The following is a 22,820-nucleotide window of genomic DNA, read 5'->3' as shown; positions in this document are numbered from 1 at the left end:
CCTTTTAACTCCCAGAAACATCCCAATTTAGTTATACAGTCAATCTAGTTATATGTGGTACTATATTAAATGTTGGGGACATCACAGTGAAGAAGATACGATTCTTTCCTTCAAAGGATTTAGAAAGACATACAGGTAAACAGAAAATTGGGGAAACTTTCTCTTAATTTTGCAGATTTATATGGTATCTCCTCTTAGCTTTACCTTTCTGACTTGTAGCAACCACATCTTCCAAGTGTGAATATGCCTTGGTTTTATAAAACCCTACAAGAATATGTTTAATGTGCCAAAGTTTTACTGGCCAAAGGTAGTCTACCTTGTTCCTCACTGGTCTGAAGCTGCCTTTCTCCTCAATAGCCTAAGATATACCTGTCCTGCAAGTTATAAACTTGTTTTCCAACACATTTGAAACGCTAATCAATAGATTTCTTTCTAATTTCTCCATCTTTTTCCATACACTAAATACTCTTAAGATTCTGAACCTTAGAATAATTTTAGTAATCTTAGATAATCTCAACAGCCAAACCTGAGTTGTATAATCAGTATGTTATTTTTAAATGTTCCCATGTATTGGTAGTTTGTCAACTCAATAACAATGTTTCTGGTGATAATTTGATAGTACCAACGATAATAACAAATATTCATTAAGTCAGAAAGTAATTAAATTTATTATATCTTAAAAATATCTGCAGGTAACAAGTCAATAGAACTAAGTTTAAAAAAACAGGGTATCTTGATTAAATTGATCATTTTTCTACTGATCTATAAGAGGTGAAGCATTTTAGAGTCTCATGAGTGTATAAATAATATTTTAGAAAAAACTTTAAAATAGAAAATATTTTAAGTTCTATTAGTATATAGTAATAACTTTTTTTTTTTCAAAGAATGATTCAAGTTGCTATTGAACATAGAAACTTTTAACTTCTGGAAAGGCAATTCAAAGATTCAGTAAATATGCATTTCTACAATTAGCTTTTAAATGAATCAGTTTCTTATGACTTAGGAATTTTCCCAAAATTTGTGGAGAAGAAAGTGTACATGTGATATTTATGTCAACCAAAAATCAATGACTACTTTGAAGTGTAAAGCTTAAAACTCTACAAAATAAAGAGAAACACAGTAACAAAGAAGTACACCAATAAAATGAGAGGTGAATATTTCTAATGCTAAGCCTAAAATAAACACTTTGAAGAAAAATAAACCACTGTTCTATCAAACTTCAGTAACCAATACACAGTGTACTGTTTCAGCTCCTTCTTTAGCTTTCCATCTCTCTTTCCTATCCCACAGATCAGATTTGATTAGTGGATATTTTATCATCCCATTTTGCACTCTTTTACTTCAGTCCTCTTCGTTGTTCCCTGTCATAAGAATGTCTTTACCTCTTCTCACCAATGAAATTCCTATGCAAACTTCAAATTCATCAAGTATCTCCTTTTATGAAACCTTTCCAGAATGCTCTCTTCTTTTTGCTACCACACACAAGAAAATTGAAACCCCCTAAACTACTTGCTCTGTGCTAACATAATAGTATGTATACCTGTCTCCTAGACTTATAAGTAGTCATTTTCACATTTATTTACCGTATCATACGATGAAGTCCTTTAGGAAAGGGATAAATGTTATTTATTGAAAGAATCTCAGTTCTGTAAGCAGTACTTGGCATGGCCAGCGTCAGCACAGTTATATACTGAAAGATTAAATTTGGACAAATGATTTAAAACACTTTGTCTACTGATTCTTTTTTCAACATAATATTAAAGAACATTTATGGTGGCTTTAAAGAAGTTCAAAATTAAATACTAATTCAAGATTTCAAATTTAATTTTATAGAAATCATAACTGAGGAAATTATTAATAATTAGAGAAACAAGCAATCAATAATTGTTGAGAGGTCTTTTAATTATAATGTTGGATGTTAACATGTATTACTGATAAATTGATCAAACTAAAGAACAGTCTTTTTCGTCTTTTCTTTTTTTTTTTTTTTTTCTGAGACGGAGTCTCACTCTGCCACCTAGGCTGGAGTGCAGTGGCACAATCTCAGCTCACTGCAACCTCCATCTCCCAGGTTCAAGCAATTCTCCTGCCTCAGCCTCCCAAATAGCTGGGATTACAGGTGCCTGCCACCATGCCTGGCTAATTTTTGTATTTTTAGTAGAGACAGGGTTTCACTGTGTTGGCCAGGCTAGTCTTGAACTCCTAACCTCGCAATCTGCCCACCTCGGCCTCCCAAAGTGCTGGGATTACAGGCGTGAGCCACCGCACCCAGGTGTTTTGGCCTTTCTTATAAGTCTCTCCAAATTCATGTTGTATACACTATAGTCTCTAATTTAATAAATTAAACAAGAGATTGTCTTGCATATCTGTATAGTATGCCTTTTAAAAGCATGTTAAGGCTGGGCGCAGTGGCTCACGACTGTAATTCCAGCACTTTGGGAGGCAGAGGTGAGCGAATGGCTTGAGCTCATGAGTTTGAGATCAGCCTGGGCAACATGGTCAAACTGTCTCTACAAAAAAATACAAAAATTAGCCAGATATGGTGGTGCATGCCTGCAGTCTCAGCTACTCAGGAGGCTGAGGTGGAAAGGTGGCTTGAGCACAGGAGGTGGAGGTTGCAGTGAGCTGAGATTGTGCCACGGCACTCTAACCCGGGTGATAGAGCCAGACCTTGTATCAAAAAAGTATGTTAAAAAAGTCTGTAATTAGGAACTGTGGAAATTTGTCTTTTTCGTATTGGAAATTCATTATTAATATACAATGTATGTATCTGAGATATGAAACAGTGGAAAAATAAAATAAAATGTCTCATATGGTCTTAAGAGCTGGCCATCTAGCCAGGTATCAGCCAACCATCTAAGAAACAGTCTAATCAGTTCATGTTATAAGACCTGTTTTTATTGCTTATTTGAGGATTCCCCAATTTTTCATCTTTATAGAGAAATTTAGCCCAACATTGTATATTAATTGAGCTCTTATATTTGGAAAGTTTAGTAAACATTACAATTTCATGTTAGCTTTGAAACTAACAGCCTTATATTGCTGATATATTTAGCTGATGATTATTAAATTTCTTTTTATACAGCACAAATACTAACCTGATTATTTTTTACTTTTAATCTTCTCAGTTTGTCTTTGGTCACTATTTGACAGATTATTTATATTGCATAGCTTCTAAAATCTTGTGATATTACCCAAGGTTTTATTAAATCCACTCATTTTTCTATTAACTGAAATCTGAGAGAGTACACTATTAATTCTATAATAAACATCACTAATAAGGGTAAGAAGGAAGCTATTATTAAGAATGAGGCACATCCTTATTAATAAGGTACAGGACACAACCTTATGGAACATTACTTCATAAACTATGAAGAAGGTATAACAAGGTCCTTGCAGTCAATGGCCTTATTAAGGTAATCTATAAGCAAAAAACAACTTCCACTACAAAATGCACTCCTCCTTAATTAGAAAAAGTCAAAGCAAAAAGCTGTACCTTCTAAAAATCGTTCTCAAATTAATCTCAACTTCATACAAGTCCACACTGTAGAAAATGTGCAGAATTGGGCACATCTATGTCAAACCACACCATTTCAAAATACAAAAGCCAATGGAGTTTGCATTTCAAAATTAACATAGAGACAATGGATCATTATTTCCATTTCTAACACCTATCTACACTGTAGACACAGATATACAGGAATGAACACATGATTCAATTTGCTTGTAAACACAAAATTTTCAAAAAGTTTTAATTCTTTTTCTTTAAACCTCAAGGTACATGATGCTGAAAGAATAAATGTTTTTATGTGCGAAGCTATTTATCCATATTCTGTTCCTTCTACTTTTAGCTTTACTTTTTTGAGTTTACATTTTCCTTTCTGCTTCCTTTCTAATTATTCTCCCATTATATCAACCTCTGATACTCTAATTTTATATTCATTTCTAACCAAGTAAAATTATTACTAATTGAGATCCCACTTACTCAGAATTTTTGATAAATCAGATACAACATCCAGTACTCCTACTTCATTTATGAAAACTGGGTGAATTACATAAAACCATAATGATATATATAACACAGAATCAGTTTCAAGTTGTTTAAAATAAAGCAGGAAGAATTATATATAGTTAAAAACAAGATCAAAGGGATATCTGATAAGCATCATAAAAACAGTAAATGGGAGAGTGAGCAGCTTTGTAGTCTGCTCTAAAAGAACAGAAAAACTATAAGAAAATCCCCTGGCCTTAAAATATACAGAATCTTGTTGAAAGGATATAAAACAGTACATAATGCCATAATGATAACACTAGCAAAAACTAGTACTCATAGTAACAGTAATATAAAGAAATAAATAATAGCACTTATTGAATATGTATGTACCAGCAATTTACATATTATGTTTAACCTCTACAATATTTTTATTCTAGACATGAGAAAAATGTTACCTATAGAAGTTAAATTATTTGTCCAAGATTATCCAATAAGTAGTGAAACTTAAATTTGAAACACTTACCTGTTTTAAAAGTGTGGGTTTTCTTGTTTTACTTTGTTTTCAATTTTTGTGGGTACATAGTACGTGCATATATTTATGGGGTAAATGAGATACATTGATACTGACATGCAATGCATAATAAACCCATTCAGGGAAAATGAAGTATCTATCACCTTAAGTATTTTTCTTTTGCGTTAAAAAATCCAATTATATACTCTTAGTTATTTTAAAATGTACAATTAAATTATTATTAACTACAGTCACCCTGTTGTGCTAGCAAATACTAGGTCTTATTTATTCTTTCGGTTATTTTTTTTACTCATTCACAATGTGTATCCTCCAACTTCTACCCTCCACTACCCTTCCCAGCTTGTGGTAACCGTCATTCTACTCTCCATCTGCATGAGTTCAAATGTTTTGATTTTCAGATCCTACAAATAAGTGAGAACATGTGAAGCCTGTCTTTTTGTGCCTGGCTTATATCATTTAACATAATGACCTCTAGTTCCATCCATGTTGTTGAAAATGACAGGGTCTCATTTTTTCTTATGGCTGAATAGTACTTCATTGTGTATTAAGTGCCACATTTTCTTTATCCACTTGTCTGTTGATGAACACTTAGGTTGCTTCAAAATCTTGGCTATCATGAATGGTGCTGCAGTAAACATGGGAGTGCAGATATCCCTTTGATACTGATTTCCTTTCTTTTGGGTATATACCTAGCAGTAGGATTGCTGGATCATATGGTAGGTTTACTTTCAGTTTATTGAAGAACCTCTAAACTGTTCTCCATAGTGGTTATACTAACATACATTACCACCAACGGCATATGAGGGTTCCTTTTTCTCCACATCCTCACCAGCGTGTTATTGCCTATCTTGTGGATAAAAGCCATTTTAACTAGAGTGACATGATATCTCATGTAGTTTTGACTTGAATTTCGCTGATCATCAATGATATTGAACACCTCTTCAGAATCCTGTTTGCCATGTATATGTCTTCTTTTGAGAAATGTGTAATGAAATCTTTTGCCCTTTTTAAAATCAGATTATTAGATTTTTTTCTACAGAGTTATTTGAGCTTCTTATATATTCTGGCCATTAATCCCTTATCAGGTGGGTAGTTTTCAAATATTTTCTCCCATTCTGTGAGTTGTCTCCTAACTTTGTTGATTGTCTCCTTTGCTGTTCAGAAGGTTTTTAACTTGATGTGATCTCATTTGTCCATTTTTGCTTTGTTTGCCTGTGTTTATGGGATATTACTCAAGATATCTTTGCCTGGACTAATGTCCTGGAGAGTTTCCCCGATGTTTTCTTATAGTACCATAATTTGAGGTCTTAGATTTGAGACTTTAATCCATTTTGATTTGATTTTTATGTAACTAGACAGATTTTTATGTAACTAGACAGATAAAGGTCTAGTTTCATTCTTCTGCATATGAAGATCTAATTTCCTCAGAACGATTTGTTGAAGAAACTTCAAGAACGGTGAATGTTATTGACACCTTTGTCGAAAATGTGTTCACGGTAAGTGTACAGATTTGCTTCTGCGTTTTCTATTCTGTTCTATTGGTCTATGTGTCTGCTTTTATGCCAGTACCATTTTGTTTCAGTTACTATAGCTCTGTAGTATAATTTGAAGTCAGATAATGTGATTCCTCCAGTTTTGTTCTTTTAGCTCAGGACAGCTTTGGCTATTCTAGATCTTTTGTGGGTCCACATAAATTTTAGGATTATTTTTTCTATCTAAATGTGGGTATTTTTAACTTCTATTATATTACTTCCAAAAAAGAGTTCAGGAAATTATAATAGAAGTTTGAATGTGGCTAAAGTTGTCCTGAATGAATTCACAAATAGGTTACGCTATGACGTGAACTCTTAAGAAGGAGGTATATTTTAGGTAAGTTGAAGAAAGAGGGAATATATTTTGGGTATGCATGCATGGGAAATGAGATAAATGAAAAGTATTTTTAATACTCCGATTACACAATTAAACATTTAAACTTTTTACTAATTTACAGTGGACTTGCTCCATGGTGAAGCTTTTTGTGAGCAATTTTGATTGTGAGAGACATAAATGGCAGTCTCTTATTTTCTCAAACTAGCATGCCTGCATTTGAACTGAAATGAAATCAGATATCAAATATCCATTAGAAAAATACCATAATTCTTTGTGGATTTGGAGGAAAGACCGAACTTTCTAATTTCTCTTTATGGATTTTATTGGATGGACCATCATATTTTGAGGGTCAAAATCTTAAATTTAATCAAATATTACATCAACACACCAGTACATCAGCAGTTTCCCTGCAGAAAGTCACGGAAAGACATTTGCTTACCTTGTATTACATGTGAGTTGTCTTTTAAGAAGAAGTTATACAGATATTTGGGAATAAAAGCAGACATACATGCATAAGCCAAGGCTAAAAGAGAATAAGGCAAAGGCATGTAAAAAATTAGTTAACAGGGTAGATGACCAGCTGTAATGCATTCACTTAGCACATATTCCTTGAATCTACTATTAAATAACAGTTATGATAGCAAGTGCTAGAAAAACAAAATTGAGAGATAAAAGTCTCTATGCTTTAAAATAGAAAACATTTTAGACAACAGAAAATAATAATTCTATAACTTAAATTTTAAACTACTGTGGCAATCATTATCACACAATAATCAAAACTTTTATTACTTAAATGTTGTTTCTTAAAATTTCTAAGCATGATCATTACTAGTAAGTTATACAGACCTCACGATCCTTAATTGCTGCTGATGCAAACAAGAATCTACGAACTTTGGATTTAGGAATAGTGTTATAATTCACATTTTCAAACACAGACCCCTGACTACGCTTGGGTCAGTATGAGTGATAATTGGCTATGCCTAACTAAACATAGTAAAAAACTCTAGTTTAGATTAATGAGTGAGAATATCAGAGAACAGAGTATTTTAAAAATAATTCAAAGAGTAAAATTTCATTTCTCTGGGATTATGCTATTTCTACTTAATTCCAGAAATTGATGCAAATTTGGTCATGAAATAGATAGAATCTGAAAATAGGGAGATGGTCAGATAAGGCATCTAGACATTCAAGCTATATATAGTAACACACTCTACATGTGATTTCAGGGATTGGAGTTATTCGAATTTAGTATTTATTGAAAAGCCTACAATAATAAAGTTATTGCAGAAAGGCAGGGAAAAAAAACCTGCCATTGAAAAAAGGCTGTCAAAAAATATTACATTAATATATAAGTATTAGAATACAAGACAGACACAAGATAAATTTTTATAAATACAAAGTGCTTTATGGGCTCAAGAAGGAGAATAAGAAAAGTCTTCATTAAGGAAGAGGTATCCAAAATGATTATAGGCTTTGGAGATACAAGATTATGGAAAAGTGCCGCCATAATTGATTTCTTTAAAAATTCTTTAGAAAGTATACTTAGACAAAAAATAATCTCTAAGGAATTTAGAATAATCGAATTCCACTAAATTTCTAGTAATATCTTTAGCATAAATGAAACTCTCCAGTAATAAATTAATCCTTCATATCTCTAAAATGAGTCTATAATAGATTATTTCACAGAAATCTACCAGGGAGAGAAAAAGAACCTTAAAACAAAAACAAAAACCTTTCATGTCTGAATTACATATTTTAGAATATTATGTGCAATGATTATTTAAATGATAAAGAGGCTTACCTTCATTATTGAAGTTTAGATACAGGAATGGAGCACAGAGTGAGTCAAGACCTAATGCAGAGGGGTTGGGAGAAAGAAATCAAATAAATATAATCTAGTAGAACTGAAGATATATACCTTATTCAGTTCTTTGCATTACCTCCAAGTAGATTAAACATTAGAAGTATTATCCATCCAGAAATATGTCACCTCATGATTTACTGTGGGGATTAAGTGATAGTGTAGCACACAGTATGTGTCCAATATGAATCAGCTATTATTATTATCCAGATTATTATGAGTCGAAAAGAGAAATACAATAATAGAAAAATGGAAGAAAGTTACAATTCTTTGGATATTGTCCCATCTCTGACCCTAAGTGTACAATTCTGGCAATTACTTAATATCTTCTGACATACTTTCTCGTCTAGGAAATGGAGTTTCACCTATGTTCTTTTTCTTTGGGATTATGAAAAAAAATTCTTTAAAAATTGTGAAGTGAATTCCAAATATATGACATTTCTTTTATTGATAATAATGATGTGCATGTATTGTCATGTTGAAAGAATGGACATAAATCTACCTACAACTGTTAAGAGGATATAGAATAGCTCTGAAATACACAGAGCTAAGAAAAATAATACCTTTATTTAAACTATGGCCAGTAAGAAATAGAGAACTGAAATATAAAAATAGCCGCTTATAACGACACATTCAAAAATAGGGTTGGAATGGGTTTCTCAGTCTTTATCAAACACAAAAATAATAATGGCAAAGCTAAAAATAAAAGATATGAACCACTAAAGATACAAGGGGAAAAAAGACAAATAAAATGAGGACTTTAGGATGAGAGCCTATTTTTAAGTCCTAATAGCCATGGTAAGTATAAATTAGAAATCATTAACTATAAGAATCTCAACTAGCCCCAACTGATTTAACAGTGTGCATAGGCGTTTAAAACATGTATCCACAAAGATGATAACAGCTCCAAATACCTTTCTGCTTTGCTAATCAACTTGCATATTAAATATTATGTTTTTAAATGATATCTACTAGGATTTAGACAAAGATTTTAAAAAATGCTTGGATGTAAACCTCTCAAAAAATGAATCAGAGCTTCAATATTGACTTTTTCCGAAGACAAGGATGTTTAAATATTTTAATTTTTTAAAATGTCAGTTATGCAACAATCTCCTAATACTCCAGAGGAGTTTTAATGATTATAAAAGTTACCTTGCCAATACACAAGATCAGGATGAGACACTACCCAGGCTTTTAATACACGCCTAAATTTTGCATGACCTTCTGGTGATGATAACAGTTCATCGTACTGATGACAGCGAGGAATATCTACTTCAATCTGTTAAAATAGCAAAATAATAAGGTGAAACAGTAATTGTGTAATCAGCAATAAACCCTTAATCTTTATTCATTAAATAAGGAAAAGGAGAAGCCATAATACAAATTTCAAAACAGACCAACTTCTTAAGTGCCTAATTTTTTGAATTTTTTAATTGATCTTACGGAAACACTAAAGACGTTGTATGTATACTTAAACAGGAGAATCAGACCATTTCTTTTGAAAGGTATATGTTAATATACTTTAAAAAAATATTTTCCTTTATAGTCTGGTCCAAATGAAGGGCAAATTTTTCAGATGAAGAACTACAGTATTTTTAAAAATGTAACTTGACCTTAAAGTCCTTTAAGGTATTGTTCTAAGTTATAAGCATAAGAGTTTTGGTTTCTCTAACAATGTATGTATGCAGCAGTGTGTCTGTATTCATGAGAGAAAGAGGCTTTCTTCAGGCTCCTTCCTAAAATTTAAATATTTGACAGAATTATCTTAGGTTGCTTAAGAAAATCTAAATCATACTTGTCTATCTGTAGGAATTGGAGTGTCTTTATCAATTGCATCGTACTTGGCATGAATAGCTCCCTGCAAAAAATAAAAGAAGATACATTAATTTATCATATCCTTAATACAACTAGTAATATAGAAAAATCTATTTTTTATAAATATCTATCTTTGGAAACCTACCCAACTACAGATAAACACATTCAAACCCAGTGTAGAACTCATCTTAAGAGAAATTTTCTGTGTCTTTGACAATCTATGATGAGTGTCTCCGATAAGTCACAATTTGCCATTATGCTGAGGCAAACTCTTGAATTATAAATACCACAACATGAATGTTGTGGATTAATTACTTAGCTAGTAAGTATGTTTGGCTGACCTCCCAGCCCCTACAACATAACACAACCTTGTTATGTTATGTCTATAATTACATGATAGAATCATTAGGGCCTAAAGAGGTCATTTACAATTTTCAGTTACACACTGTTAAAAATTAAAAATAACTGAATAAATGACTACAAATCTTGGTCATGTTCTATAGGACCAAGCATGAAAAAAATAGTATTATTCTGGCTTATTATCATGGTAGAGAAAGAGCCAGGAAGTAGGGTTTAAACTCCAATATCTGCTATATCAACTTCTTTGAGACATTCATTTAATGAGAGTTGGAAAACCTGATGCCTGAAGTCCTCTTGGACTTTAGCATTATATTGTTCTACAAGTCTAATGATTACTGTATGATATTGAACCACTGGCATGCTTGTAAAGTAACCAACCAAACTCAAAGGTATTTGCAGACTCTTATCAAGGGAATCAGGAATGAAGAAAGGAAATTCTTCAAACAGAGAATTGAAAAGGATTAAAAATAGTTGAGGATTTTTTTAAAATATTTTTTTTAGAGACAGGGTTTAGTTCTATCATCCAGGGTAGAGTGCAGTGGCACAATCAAGGTTCACTGAAGCCTCGAACTCCTGGGCTCAAGTAACCCTCCTGCTTCAGCTTTCCAAGAAGCTGGGACCACAGGCATGTGCCATCATTCCTGACTGGAATTCTTTAAAAAGCAAGGATAATTATCTATAAGAGAATATAAGAAGACAAGATGACAAAGAAATTGACAAGAAATGAAAAAAATCTGGCTAGAAGTTGGCCCGTTGTCATGATTGATGTCATCGGAGTTCTCTGTTAGTATTGCAGACCACCACAATTTGTGACACCTCTCCCTTCCTCACAACCACAGAGAAAGTGTTATAGAAGACATGGGAGCTATTTCTCTTGGTAGCACATTCCAGGTGGAACAGGCGTGCCAAAAGCCACTGAATTATGTTAGTGATTTTGACATGTCAGATTAGATTGAAAGATTTCTCCAAATTTAGAACCATTTATAAACAGATAATTATATTCTATAATAAGCATACTTCACAAGCAGGACTACCCACTTGTAACTGACATATATTCTTAAAATATTCCTTGGTAATTATCAAAACATTTTCTGTGACCACCATTAAATGAAATATTAAATAGCACAATCTAATAAACCCTCAATTATATTTTTCTTTTCTATTGTTTTCCTATGTTCCTTCCACTTAAAATTGCCAAATATTCTAATGCTTATATTTTACTATATAATTTTCTAGTAACTGGAAAAATACATATTTGGAAAGCACTCTCCTTCTTCATCCTTTCTTAGCATAATTAATCAGCTTCTAACCTTTTCTTTTTTCCTTACCTCAACTCCCAGAAGAGCAGCCCAGGTTAAACCTCTCAAAAGAGGAGGAATGTCAATTCTTGCTTCTTTCCAGATTTGATTTTTTTTATATGGATAAGCCTATATCAAAAAAGAAATGAAAATGCCTCAAATTACCTAGTGCCATCTTTCAGTCTAGACAGTTCTGAATATACCCATGATAAAACTTAAGTGACTTGCAATAAATTTCAAAGTACATGCAATTATTGTGTCTGGTGTTATTAATACATATAAATAAGCAGTAGAATGAATCCCTAACACCTTGCAAAATTTATATTATATAATTAAGAAGAGGAGCTGATTCTATCTATTTTTAAATCCTTCCTCTCTATTTGATGCTCTGGGGGGATTTAAAATGAGTCATTTTAAATGAAGGATAATAGTACCAGCCTCATACGGGTTAAATAAGACAATGCAGGTAAAGCACTCTGTTAAAAACGTGGTGACAGAGAAGTGTTCAATCACTGTAAGCTACTATTATGGGTACTTCTGCATTTTGCATATAAATTTGTACTTTTATGAATTTGTGTCTTAGGAGAACTTTCTAGAAGAGTATTAATAGGACAAAGGACACAGACGTTGTTAAGGTTCTTGATATATGCATTCAAATTGTTTTACGAAATGTTTCAGTACATTCACATTTATTCCAACAGAAAGAGAGTTCCAATATCATTGCATCTGTGCTCACTTTGCGAATGTGGTATGGAAAATCAATCCGATTTTAATTTACATATATTTTTTCATTCCTAGTGAAGATGAACAATTTGAAAAGATTTACTAGTTGTATTTATATTATGTACTCTATCCATTTCTCTGTTTCAATATTGATGTTTTTCCTGTTGACTTTTAAGTCTTCTTTTAAAAAATAAGGACATTAAAGACATAACATACCAGAATCTCTGGGACACATTTAAAGCAGTGTGTAGAGGGAAATTTATAGCACTAAATGGCCACAAGAGAAAGCTGGAAAGATCTAAAATTGACACTCTAACATCACAATTGAAAGAACTAGAGAAGCAAGAGCAAACATATTCAAAAGCTAGCAGAAGGCAAGAAATAACTAAGATCAGAGCAGAACTGAAGGAGATAGAGACACAAAAAACCCTCCAAAAAATCAATGATTCCAGGAGTTGGTTTTTTGAAAAAATCAACAAAATTGATAGACCGCTAGCAAGAATAATAGAGAAGAAAAGAGAGAAGAATCAAATAGACGCAATAAAAAACGATAAAGGGGATATCACCACCGACCCCACAGAAACACAAACTACCATCAGAGAATACTATAAACACCTCTACGCAAATAAACTAGAAAATCTAGAAGAAATGGATAATTTCCTGGACACTTACACTCTCCCAAGACTAAACCAGGAAGAAGCAGAATTCCTGAATAGACCAATAGCAGGCTCTGAAATTGAGGCAATAATTAATAGCCTACCAACCAAAAAAAGTCCAGGACCAGATGGATTCACAGCTGAATTCTACCAGAGGTACAAGGAGGAGCTGGTACCATTCCTTCTGAAACTATTCCAATCAATAGAAAAAGAGGGAATCCTCCCTAACTCATTTTATGAGGCCAACATCATCCTGATACCAAAGCCTGGCAGAGACACAACAAAAAAAGAGAATTTTAGACCAATATCCCTGATGAACATCGATGCAAAAATCGTCAATAAAATACTGGCAAACCAAATCCAGCAGCACACCACAAAGCTTATCCACCATGATCAAGTGGGCTTCATCCCTGGGATGCAAGGCTGGTCCAAGATATGCAAATCAATAAATGTAATCCAGTATATAAACAGAACCAAAGACAAAAACCACATAATTATCTCAATAGATGCAGAAAAGGTCTTTGACAAAATTCAACAGCCTTTCATGCTAAAAACTCTCAATAAATTCGATATTGATGGAACATATCTCAAAATAATAAGAGCTATTTATGACAAACCCACAGCCAATATCATACTGAATGGGCAAAAACTGGAAGCATTCCCTTTGAAAACTGGCACAAGACAGGGATGCCCTCTCTCACCACTCCTATTCAACATAGTGTTGGAAGTTCTTCCTAGGGCAATCAGTCAAGAGAAAGAAATCAAGGGTATTCAGTTAGGAAAAGAAGAAGTCAAATTGTCCCTCTTTGCAGATGACATGATTGTATATTAGAAAACCCCATCATGTCAGCCCAAAATCTCCTTAAGCTGATAAGCAACTTCAGCAAAGTCTCAGGATACAAAATTAATGTGCAAAAATCAAAGGATTCTTATACACCAGTAACAGACAAACAGAGAGCCAAATTATGAATGAACTTCCATTCACAATTGCTTCAAAGAGAATAAAATACCTAGGAATCCAACTTACAAGGGATGTAAAGGACCTCTTCAAGGAGAACTACAAACCACTGCTCAGTGAGATAAAAGAGGACATAAACAAATGGAAGAACATACCATGCTCATGGATAGGAAGAATCAATATCGTGAAAATGGCCATACTGCCCAAGGTAATTTATAGATTCAATGCCATCCCCATCAAGCTACCAATGAGTTTCTTCACAGAATTGGAAAAAACTGCTTTAAAGTTCATATGGAACCAAAAAAGAGCCCGCATCTCCAAGACAATCCTAAGTCAAAAGAACAAAGCTGGAGGCATCACGCTACCTGACTTCAAACTATACTACAAGGCTACAGTAACCAAAACAGCATGGTACTGGTACCAAAACAGAGATATAGACCAATGGAACAGAACAGAGTCCTCAGAAATAATACCACACATCTACAGCCATCTGATCTTTGATAAACCTGAGAAAAACAAGAAATGGGGAAAGGATTCCCTATTTAATAAATGGTACTGGGAAAATTGGCTAGCCATAAGTAGAAAGCTCAAACTGGATCCTTTCCTTACTCCTTATACAAAAATTAATTCAAGATGGATTAGAGACTTAAATGTTAGACCTAAAACCATAAAAAGCCTAGAAGAAAACCTAGGTAATACCATTCAGGACATAGGCATGGCCAAGGACTTCATGTCTAAAACACGAAAAGCAACGGCAACAAAAGCCAAAATTGACAAATGGGATCTAATTAAACTAAAGAGCTTCTGCACAGCAAAAGAAACTACCATCAGAGTGAACAGGCAACCTACAGAATGGGAGAAAATTTTTGCAATCTACTCATCTGACAAAGGGCTAATACCCAAAACCTACAAAGAACTCAAACAAATTTACAAGAAAAAAACAAACAACCCCATCAAAAAGTGGGCAAGGGATATGAACAGATATTTCTCAAAAGAAGACATGCATACAGCCAACAGACACATGAAAAAATGCTCGTCATCACCGGCCATCAGAAAAATGCAAATCAAAACCACAATGAGATACCATCTCACACTAGTTAGAATGGCAATCATTAAAAAGTCAGGAAACAACAGGTGCTAGAGAGGATGTGGAGAAATAGGAACACTTTTACACTGTTGGTGGGATAGTAAACTGGTTCAACCATTGTGGAAAACAGTATGGCGATTCCTCAAGGATCTAGAACTAGAAGTACCATATGACCCAGGCATCCCATTACTGGGTATATACCCAAAGGATTATAAATCATGCTGCTATAAAGACACATGCACACGTATGTTCATTGTGGCACTATTTACGATAGCAAAGACTTGGAATCAACCCAAATGTCCATCAGTGACAGACTGGATTAAGAAAATGTGACACATATACACCATGGAATACTATGCAGCCATAAAAAAGGATGAGTTTGTGTCCTTTGTAGGGACATGGATGCAGCTGGAAACCATCATTCTCAGCAAATTACCGCAAGAACAGAAAACCAAATGCCGCATGTTCTCACTCATAGGTGGGAATTGAACAATGAGATCACTTGGACGCGGGAAGGGGAACATCACACACCGGGGCCTATTATGGGGACGGGGGAGGGGGGAGGGATTGCACTGGGAGTTATACCGGATGTAAAGGACGAGTTGATGGGTGCTGACGAGGTGATGGGTGTAGCACGCCAACATGGCACAAGTATACATATGTAACAAACCTGCATGTTATGCACGTGTACCCTAGAACTTAAAGAATAATAATAATAAAAAAATAAAATAAAAAATAAGGACATTAATCCTTTGTCTAACATGATTTTGCATATATTACCACACCTTGTTTTTACTTTCTAATTTTACTAAGAACATGTATCATTTTTAAAATTAAAGAAAGCTAACAGGACAAGATAGGTCATAAAAATTAACCTTCTTATTATTCAAGATTCCCTAAGAATTATCGAAAAAATTAAAAAAAAAAAGAATTCCATATGGGCTATTGTTAACACTTTATACTTTAGAATACATACCTTTAGCAGCCTGTCAAAGAGAATAATTCTATTTAGTTGGTACTCTGTGTCCTTCTCTCTGATGATTAAAGGGAGAGTGGCAGCTGCAGACAACTCATTATTGCTGTTTGAATGAGGTAAATTAGACTGGCTGTAAAAGAGAACAAAAGCAATAAAAAAAAAATGGACAAAAGGTACATTTTCTTTTTTCTTCCTAACTCTACCGACAGTGATTTCAGAAAAAGCACAAAATTTTAATAAACCAAAGTATCAGGTTATTATTTTCTATTTAGGAAACACATTTCAAAGAAAATGTATAAAATTCTTATAAATCTAATATAAATAGAAAGAAAAATAAATGTAAAATGAGACTATATATACTCACTCATCTTCAAGTAATGGGTAAAATGCTTCTCCACCAACATCTTTCAATCTCTGTGTATTTAAAGACAATATTTATGTATAAAGATATTGGGCAGAAACTTTGATCTGTGTTTAAAAAGACAAGTAATACAACAACTATGAATTTATAAAGGGACCTAGAAAAGTATAAAATAGAATCTAAAAATCAGTTCTTATAAACATGCAAGCATACAATGCCTCTACTGATTAAGGTTTGGCTGTGAAAAATAACTTTTCTTTTTTTTTTCTTATCTATAGGTATCACTTATAAATGTTAGACACCTATCATGATATATTTTCCAAACACAACTCAGAATTACTAGCACTAGTATAAAACTTAATGAATGGGAAAAAAATTTTAAGTTATATGAAGAAAGATGATTAAAAAGAGGTACTATATAGCCATGTACATATTGAAAGAACAACTTAGATTTATTTTTGCTTTGGCATAATATAAGCTAAGTCAAAAAGAAAGGTACTAGAAAAAGGATTCCAAAACATTTCTCACATCATACTTTGAACATGTATGACTCAAATAGCTAATAAATCAATGGACAGAGTTTACTTAATGATTTTTTTTACAAAGTTATTTTAATAGTTGTTCCAAATAACAACCCTGACAGGATTACAGGTATTCTTCAAAATCAGAAGCAGGAAGGCAGTAGTAAAGTAAAATGTTAATCACATTCTAAGCAAGGTGATTAAAGTTAATGCCATCTTGCCCACTGCTCTGCTGTTCAACTTCCATCTTGAAGGCAGAATGTTTGCTCCTATGGGGATTGACATAGAAGTTCAAGCTGTGTGTGCAGCAAGCACTGATCTTCTGTTGATCAGTCATTGTGCACCCATGTGAGTTATTCCCAGAATTGTTAAAGCTGAAGAAAAATCTTTTACTCAACACTAAGAATTCAGCAAACACTGAATTTACGCCTGGTTCTCCTCTAAAAATTAATGTGCTATACGCTTATCCTATTTTAGTAAACCTTTAGGTATATCTTTCATATATTAAAATTTTAAGTAAAGAAATTAAATTTTCCCAAGTGTTACTGCATTATTAATACACATATCTTGTTATTAAAGATTAGTTTTCAGTATCCTGAATGTCATTGATTTTATCTATAAGTATCTTGTCTGTCTTTTCTAAACAAAAATTTTGCACATTAGGAATTTTAAAAGGTGAACGAAAACACTAAAAATTATTTGGTTTCCATATCATTTTAAGAATCAGCAAATTAATATTTCTTAATAACTACAGAAAAAAAGTATTTTAAATTTCACAAGCAGAACTGTAAAGGCATTGAGACATTTAGACTTGAAGCCTACATTCATTTAACTTGGATTATATTTAAATTGAAGAAACAAATTAAGAGCAAAACAAAATCAGCTGAAATCAGATATTTTGGATGTAATTTATTGTTTGCTGCATGGTATTGTTACTTATTTTGTTACTTTCCACATTCTTTCTTTCAAAGAGATTATAAATTCAGAGTATTGAGTAGTAATAATTATACATTTTAATTTTCTGTTGATGGCATTATGGTAGACAATGGATTCTAATACTGTCCTACTACATAACATGTAAAATATTAAATGGTTAGCTAAGCTTTAAAACATAAGGAAAATGCTGTGATAACAGATATAAAACCAGGCCTAGAAGAAAGGAGTTAATAACTGTGGTCTAGAGATTTAGGCCATAATGGGATAAAGGTTTGGGAACCTGCATAACAGACCTTCAGAATGGAGAAGACCCTTCTAAAGCCACGTAAATAAAAACTAGGGGAATTGCTAGCTTAGACAGAAAACAAGGATAGGTACCTATTTTAGCTTTGGCTATGAATAGTTAAAATTAAAAAGGCTGGGACTTCCACTTTCTTATACAAAATATAAACAGCTTAGAAGGCATCATTCTTCCTCTAACAACAAAAATGCAGAACAAACTGAAAATCAAGAACTTGTCTCACATCTATCAGAATCAGAGCACTGTGATGTCCTAAAAACTGGAGGGACCCTCGAATACAGGGAATCACAGTTTACCAGGAACAGAGCCACTGCTGGAGCCTGTTAAGATTAATTAAAAGGTATTTATTTATACTTGCAGGCTGAGCACAGACTAATATGAGAGAGAAAAACTTCTAGAGGCCCAGCCTTAGGGAGGCCTTCCTTGCTTCCATGAGATTAACCTTCACAGGTCCCACCAGGTTCTCAGGGTGAAGATCTGAGAAAAATACCCTTGACTTCCTGCAGGGGGAGGTGGAAAGTAACCAACCTGAAATATAGCCAGGGTACTCTGTTTTCCTTAAGAGAGGTCTGCCTTAAAGGGAAACTCTTCTGCCAGGTCCTAACTAACTTGGGTTTTGCAGAAATCTAGCCAACTTGGGAAGGAAATATTCAACTCCAGTCCACTCCAGTCTTTGACGTAGGGGAAAAGAAATACCCGACTCTAGTCCCTCTAGCTTTCCTGTCTCAGCTTGGGGCAGAGGAGTGGGAGAAGCTGAGAAACCTTGTGAAGGTCACAGCCCAGGAATACAGGCTCACTAAAATTTGGGACTTAATCATAAGATTATAAAATACTTCTCCCCTGTACTTTACTACAATATTAATAGGGCTTTTATATAATAAGAGGATTCATTCCTTCATTCAGTTATCATATAGGAAGAAAACATATATCAAATGAAGAGAAGTACAATGGAGGAAAAAAAAAAAAACCAGGATAAAGAATACAAGGGATAGGTGTGGCGTTGCTATTTGATAAAGGATGGCCAACAAAAGCCCACCAAAAGGTAACGGTTCAGCAGAGAATGGAAAGAAAGGAAATAGAAGCGGCGGAAGAGTGTTAGAGGCACTGGGAAGAGCAAGCTTAAAGGCCTTGAAACATATAACTTTAGAAAATGATTTAAAAACAAAATAAACAGCCTGAGTAAACTTATAACCATTAAGCAGACTGAAGTAATGATTACACCCAGATAGGGATAAGGAGCCATTACAATATGGTTTTAAAGCTAACTCCCATGAAACATTCAAGAAATAGATATATGTAATCATATAAAGTCTTTCAGAGAATAAAAAAAAAAAAGGCAACACTCTCTTATTTATCTTATGAGACTAGTACACCCCTGACACCAAACTAGCATGTTGCAGTAAAAGAAAAGAAACTCACAGGCCCATCTCAAATAGACACAGAAATGCAAACATTCTAAACAAAATATTAGAAAAATCAAAACACAAATGTATAAAAAAGGAAAAATGAAATCATGATCTGATTGGGTTTATTCCAGAAATATAAACATGGCTCAACATTGAAAAACCCCATCAATATAATTAAATCCATTAACATAATACATAAAAAACCATATGACCATCCCAATAGATACCGTGAAAACACTCAGTGAAATTCAACACCCATTCATAACAAAACGTATAACTTAGAATAGAAGTCTATAGCTCAATGCAACAAATATCATACTTAATTATGAAATATAAAAAGCAACCTTTTAAAACCAGAAATGAGACAAGAATGCCCACTATTTGTTTCTATTCAATAGTGTTATAGAGGCTCAGCAAAAATAATTACAAAAGATGAAGTGAGTGAAGTGAATTAAGGTAGTGTTTTTCCCTTCATTTCCAAGAAAACCACAGAGACTCTGTAGAGTCCTATTCTTATTTAAAAAAGAATAAGTTCAGCAACGTTGCCTGACACAAAATCCATATAAAAAAATCAATTGTGTTACTAATCATGCACAAAATAGTAGTTGACATGGTATTTAAAAAAATATTACTGATGTATTTTTAAAAATAATCTACTGGTATACTTAAGATTTGGTACATTTTACTACAGGAAAAAATATTATTGATGTATATTTTAAACTCATCTACTGGTATACTTAAGATTTGTACATTTTACTACATGAAAATTTTGCCTAGAAAAGAACCATAAACAAATCTCAAACTCTAATGTGTAAGCTGAATTGTAGTAATGTCTTCATTTTACTTTGAAACACAAGAACGAAAAATATGATGGATTGATGCATGACTAGAAAGATAGATAGACATGTGGTAAAGCATGTAAAATGTTAATTATAGAATCTAGGTCACAGATTAGCAAACTGTTTCTATGCAGGAACATATAACAAATATTTTTAGCTTTGTGGGCCATGTGGTCTCTATTGCAACTACTCAATTTTGCCACTGTAGAACAAAACAGCTATACATAATAGGTCAATGAATAGGTGTAACTTGATTTTGCTAATAGACCATATCAAATGGTTGATCTAGGCGGTAACTTGTTCACTGTAAATGCTTCCCAACTTTTCTGTTTAAAAATTTTTATAACAAAATATTGGAAAAAATCATACTCATACATATATATACACACATACACATATATACACACACACACACACACACACACACACACACACACATATATATTCTATTTACAAGAGCAACAATAAATTACCTTAGGAATAAATCTGATAACTGATATACAGACATTAAAAAGAAAATTGTTATATAAAATATGACAAATAAATGACATATTTATTTAGGCATGTTCAAGAAATAAAACCCTACATTTTAAATACATCAATTCTCTACAAATTAACCTATAAATTCAATGCAATGTCAATCAAAACCCTGTAATTTTTTATGAAGGTCTTTATGATGATAATAAAAATCAGCTAGTAGAGGAAGATGTTAAAAAGCTCCTACTCCATTTTGAGGACAAAAAAACTGAAAGTCTTCCTTTGCTAGATATCAACAGTTCACATAAAACTATAGATTAAGGCAATGTGGTATTTGCTAAAATTAGAAACACAGGCCAACAAATTAGAATACCAAGGCCCAGAGACATATCCATGCACATAGAAAAAGTTGGTATTGCACATCAAAAAAGTGAAGAGAAAACTATTCAATTATATGGTACTGACATAAGGGGTATTTTTTTAATCAATGAAATATGATATTGGATACCTTCCTTACAACTTAATCTAAAATAAATTCTAGGTGGATTAAAGAACTAAATGGGAAACAATTATTTAAAATTTTTAAAAGGAAATATATAAAAACATTATAAAATATACTTATAACCTTGCTATTACTTTAAATAAGTTACAAGAAAAAATATATCAAAATACATTTGACTATAAAAGAAAATACTGATAAAAATTTAGAATTCTATTCAATAAAAGAATCAAAAGTTGAAGGAAGAGCTACAGATGAGAATATATTTCCATGACATACAGCTCACAAAGATACGATATCAGGGATATAGTTCTAAAACTCCTCAAATCAATAAGAAATCACTCAAAAGAAAAACTGACAAGAGATATGAACTAGTAATGCATAAAGAGGTAGGCGAAGTGATAAAATATATGAAAAGACTTACAACTACACTATAATCACGAAATTAAAAATTAGTGTTATAGCAAAATACTTTTCCATATCATTAGATTAACAATTTTTAAAAATTTGATAAAAGAAAGCATTACCAGGTAAATAAAGAAATGAGAATAGTTACCCAATGATGGCGAAAAGATAAACTGATAAAATCATTTTTGTGAACACTCAGGTAATACAGCTGAAGTTGTACAGATGCAATTTACTCTGGGGCACACATTTTACAGAAGCTCTCCCATATTTTGTGAAATCAAGGAGGCATACACAATATCTTGTGTATCTGTAAGGTTTTAATTAAAGAAAAAAAAAAACTAAAGCAGAACTGTCAAAATATCATTCTTACATTTCTTAGCTGGCATAATGATAATGTCACAGTGGTATCATCTAAAAGTGAGCTTCTATCTCGACCTTGTCCAAAGCTTTCGCCATCCTCAAAGAGAAAACTGAAAAGAAATTTTTAAAAATAATATGCACACAAAATCCAGTTTATTGTTTCTTCTAGAAAGCAAAGTTTATTCTAAGTCATCAATCCCTTCATTAAAAAAGAATTAAACTTTCGACTGGATGTTTAATAAAACAATGTATTGAGATTTCTTCAAACAAGTCTCGTTTTTAAATAACTCTTGAGTTGGTATGAATATAAGAAAATTTCAGAAAAACAAAAGTTTTGTCATTTACAACCCTTTGTTCATGCAGTTTCAATGCTAACAGTACTCTCCTGACATTAGCCCAATGTTTTCCCGAGAAACTTGATACGAGTGGAAAAAGACAAAGGGAAGAAGAAAGAAAAAAGCATATTGGATAGTAACCTCATAGAAGAAAGGATATTAAATAATAAATGAGTAAAATTTGTTTACAATTTCAATAAATTACTTTTAAGAATCTATATGCCCTTTAAACTATTTCTTCTTACAAT

General features: G+C 32.8%; 1 protein-coding gene across 5 annotated transcripts in view; it reads right to left on the bottom strand.

The window, feature by feature from the left end:
- The window catches only part of TBCK (TBC1 domain containing kinase), a 237,214-nt gene that overhangs the window by 141,541 nt on the left and 72,853 nt on the right, over window positions 1-22,820 (bottom strand). For all 5 annotated transcript variants that reach the window (XR_002522144.2, XM_009207317.4, XM_009207318.4 and 2 more), the window contains 8 exons: window positions 22,248-22,347; window positions 16,494-16,543; window positions 16,130-16,259; window positions 11,760-11,858; window positions 10,052-10,114; window positions 9,409-9,535; window positions 8,197-8,247; window positions 6,835-6,918 (listed from right to left, as the gene is read on the bottom strand). Coding sequence is in view for 4 of the 5 variants with exons in the window: in XM_009207317.4 (XP_009205581.4) it covers window positions 6,835-6,918; window positions 8,197-8,247; window positions 9,409-9,535; window positions 10,052-10,114; window positions 11,760-11,858; window positions 16,130-16,259; window positions 16,494-16,543; window positions 22,248-22,347 (704 nt within the window). In the remaining variant the exon portion in view is untranslated. The remainder of the gene's footprint in view (window positions 1-6,834; window positions 6,919-8,196; window positions 8,248-9,408; window positions 9,536-10,051; window positions 10,115-11,759; window positions 11,859-16,129; window positions 16,260-16,493; window positions 16,544-22,247; window positions 22,348-22,820) is intronic.

The sequence above is a fragment of the Papio anubis genome, chromosome 3, assembly GCF_008728515.1.
Source record: "Papio anubis isolate 15944 chromosome 3, Panubis1.0, whole genome shotgun sequence".
In the NCBI taxonomy this organism is placed as follows: domain Eukaryota; kingdom Metazoa; phylum Chordata; class Mammalia; order Primates; family Cercopithecidae; genus Papio; species Papio anubis.
Note: the sequence above shows the minus strand (reverse complement) of the source record. Positions and strands in the feature narration are given on the sequence as shown.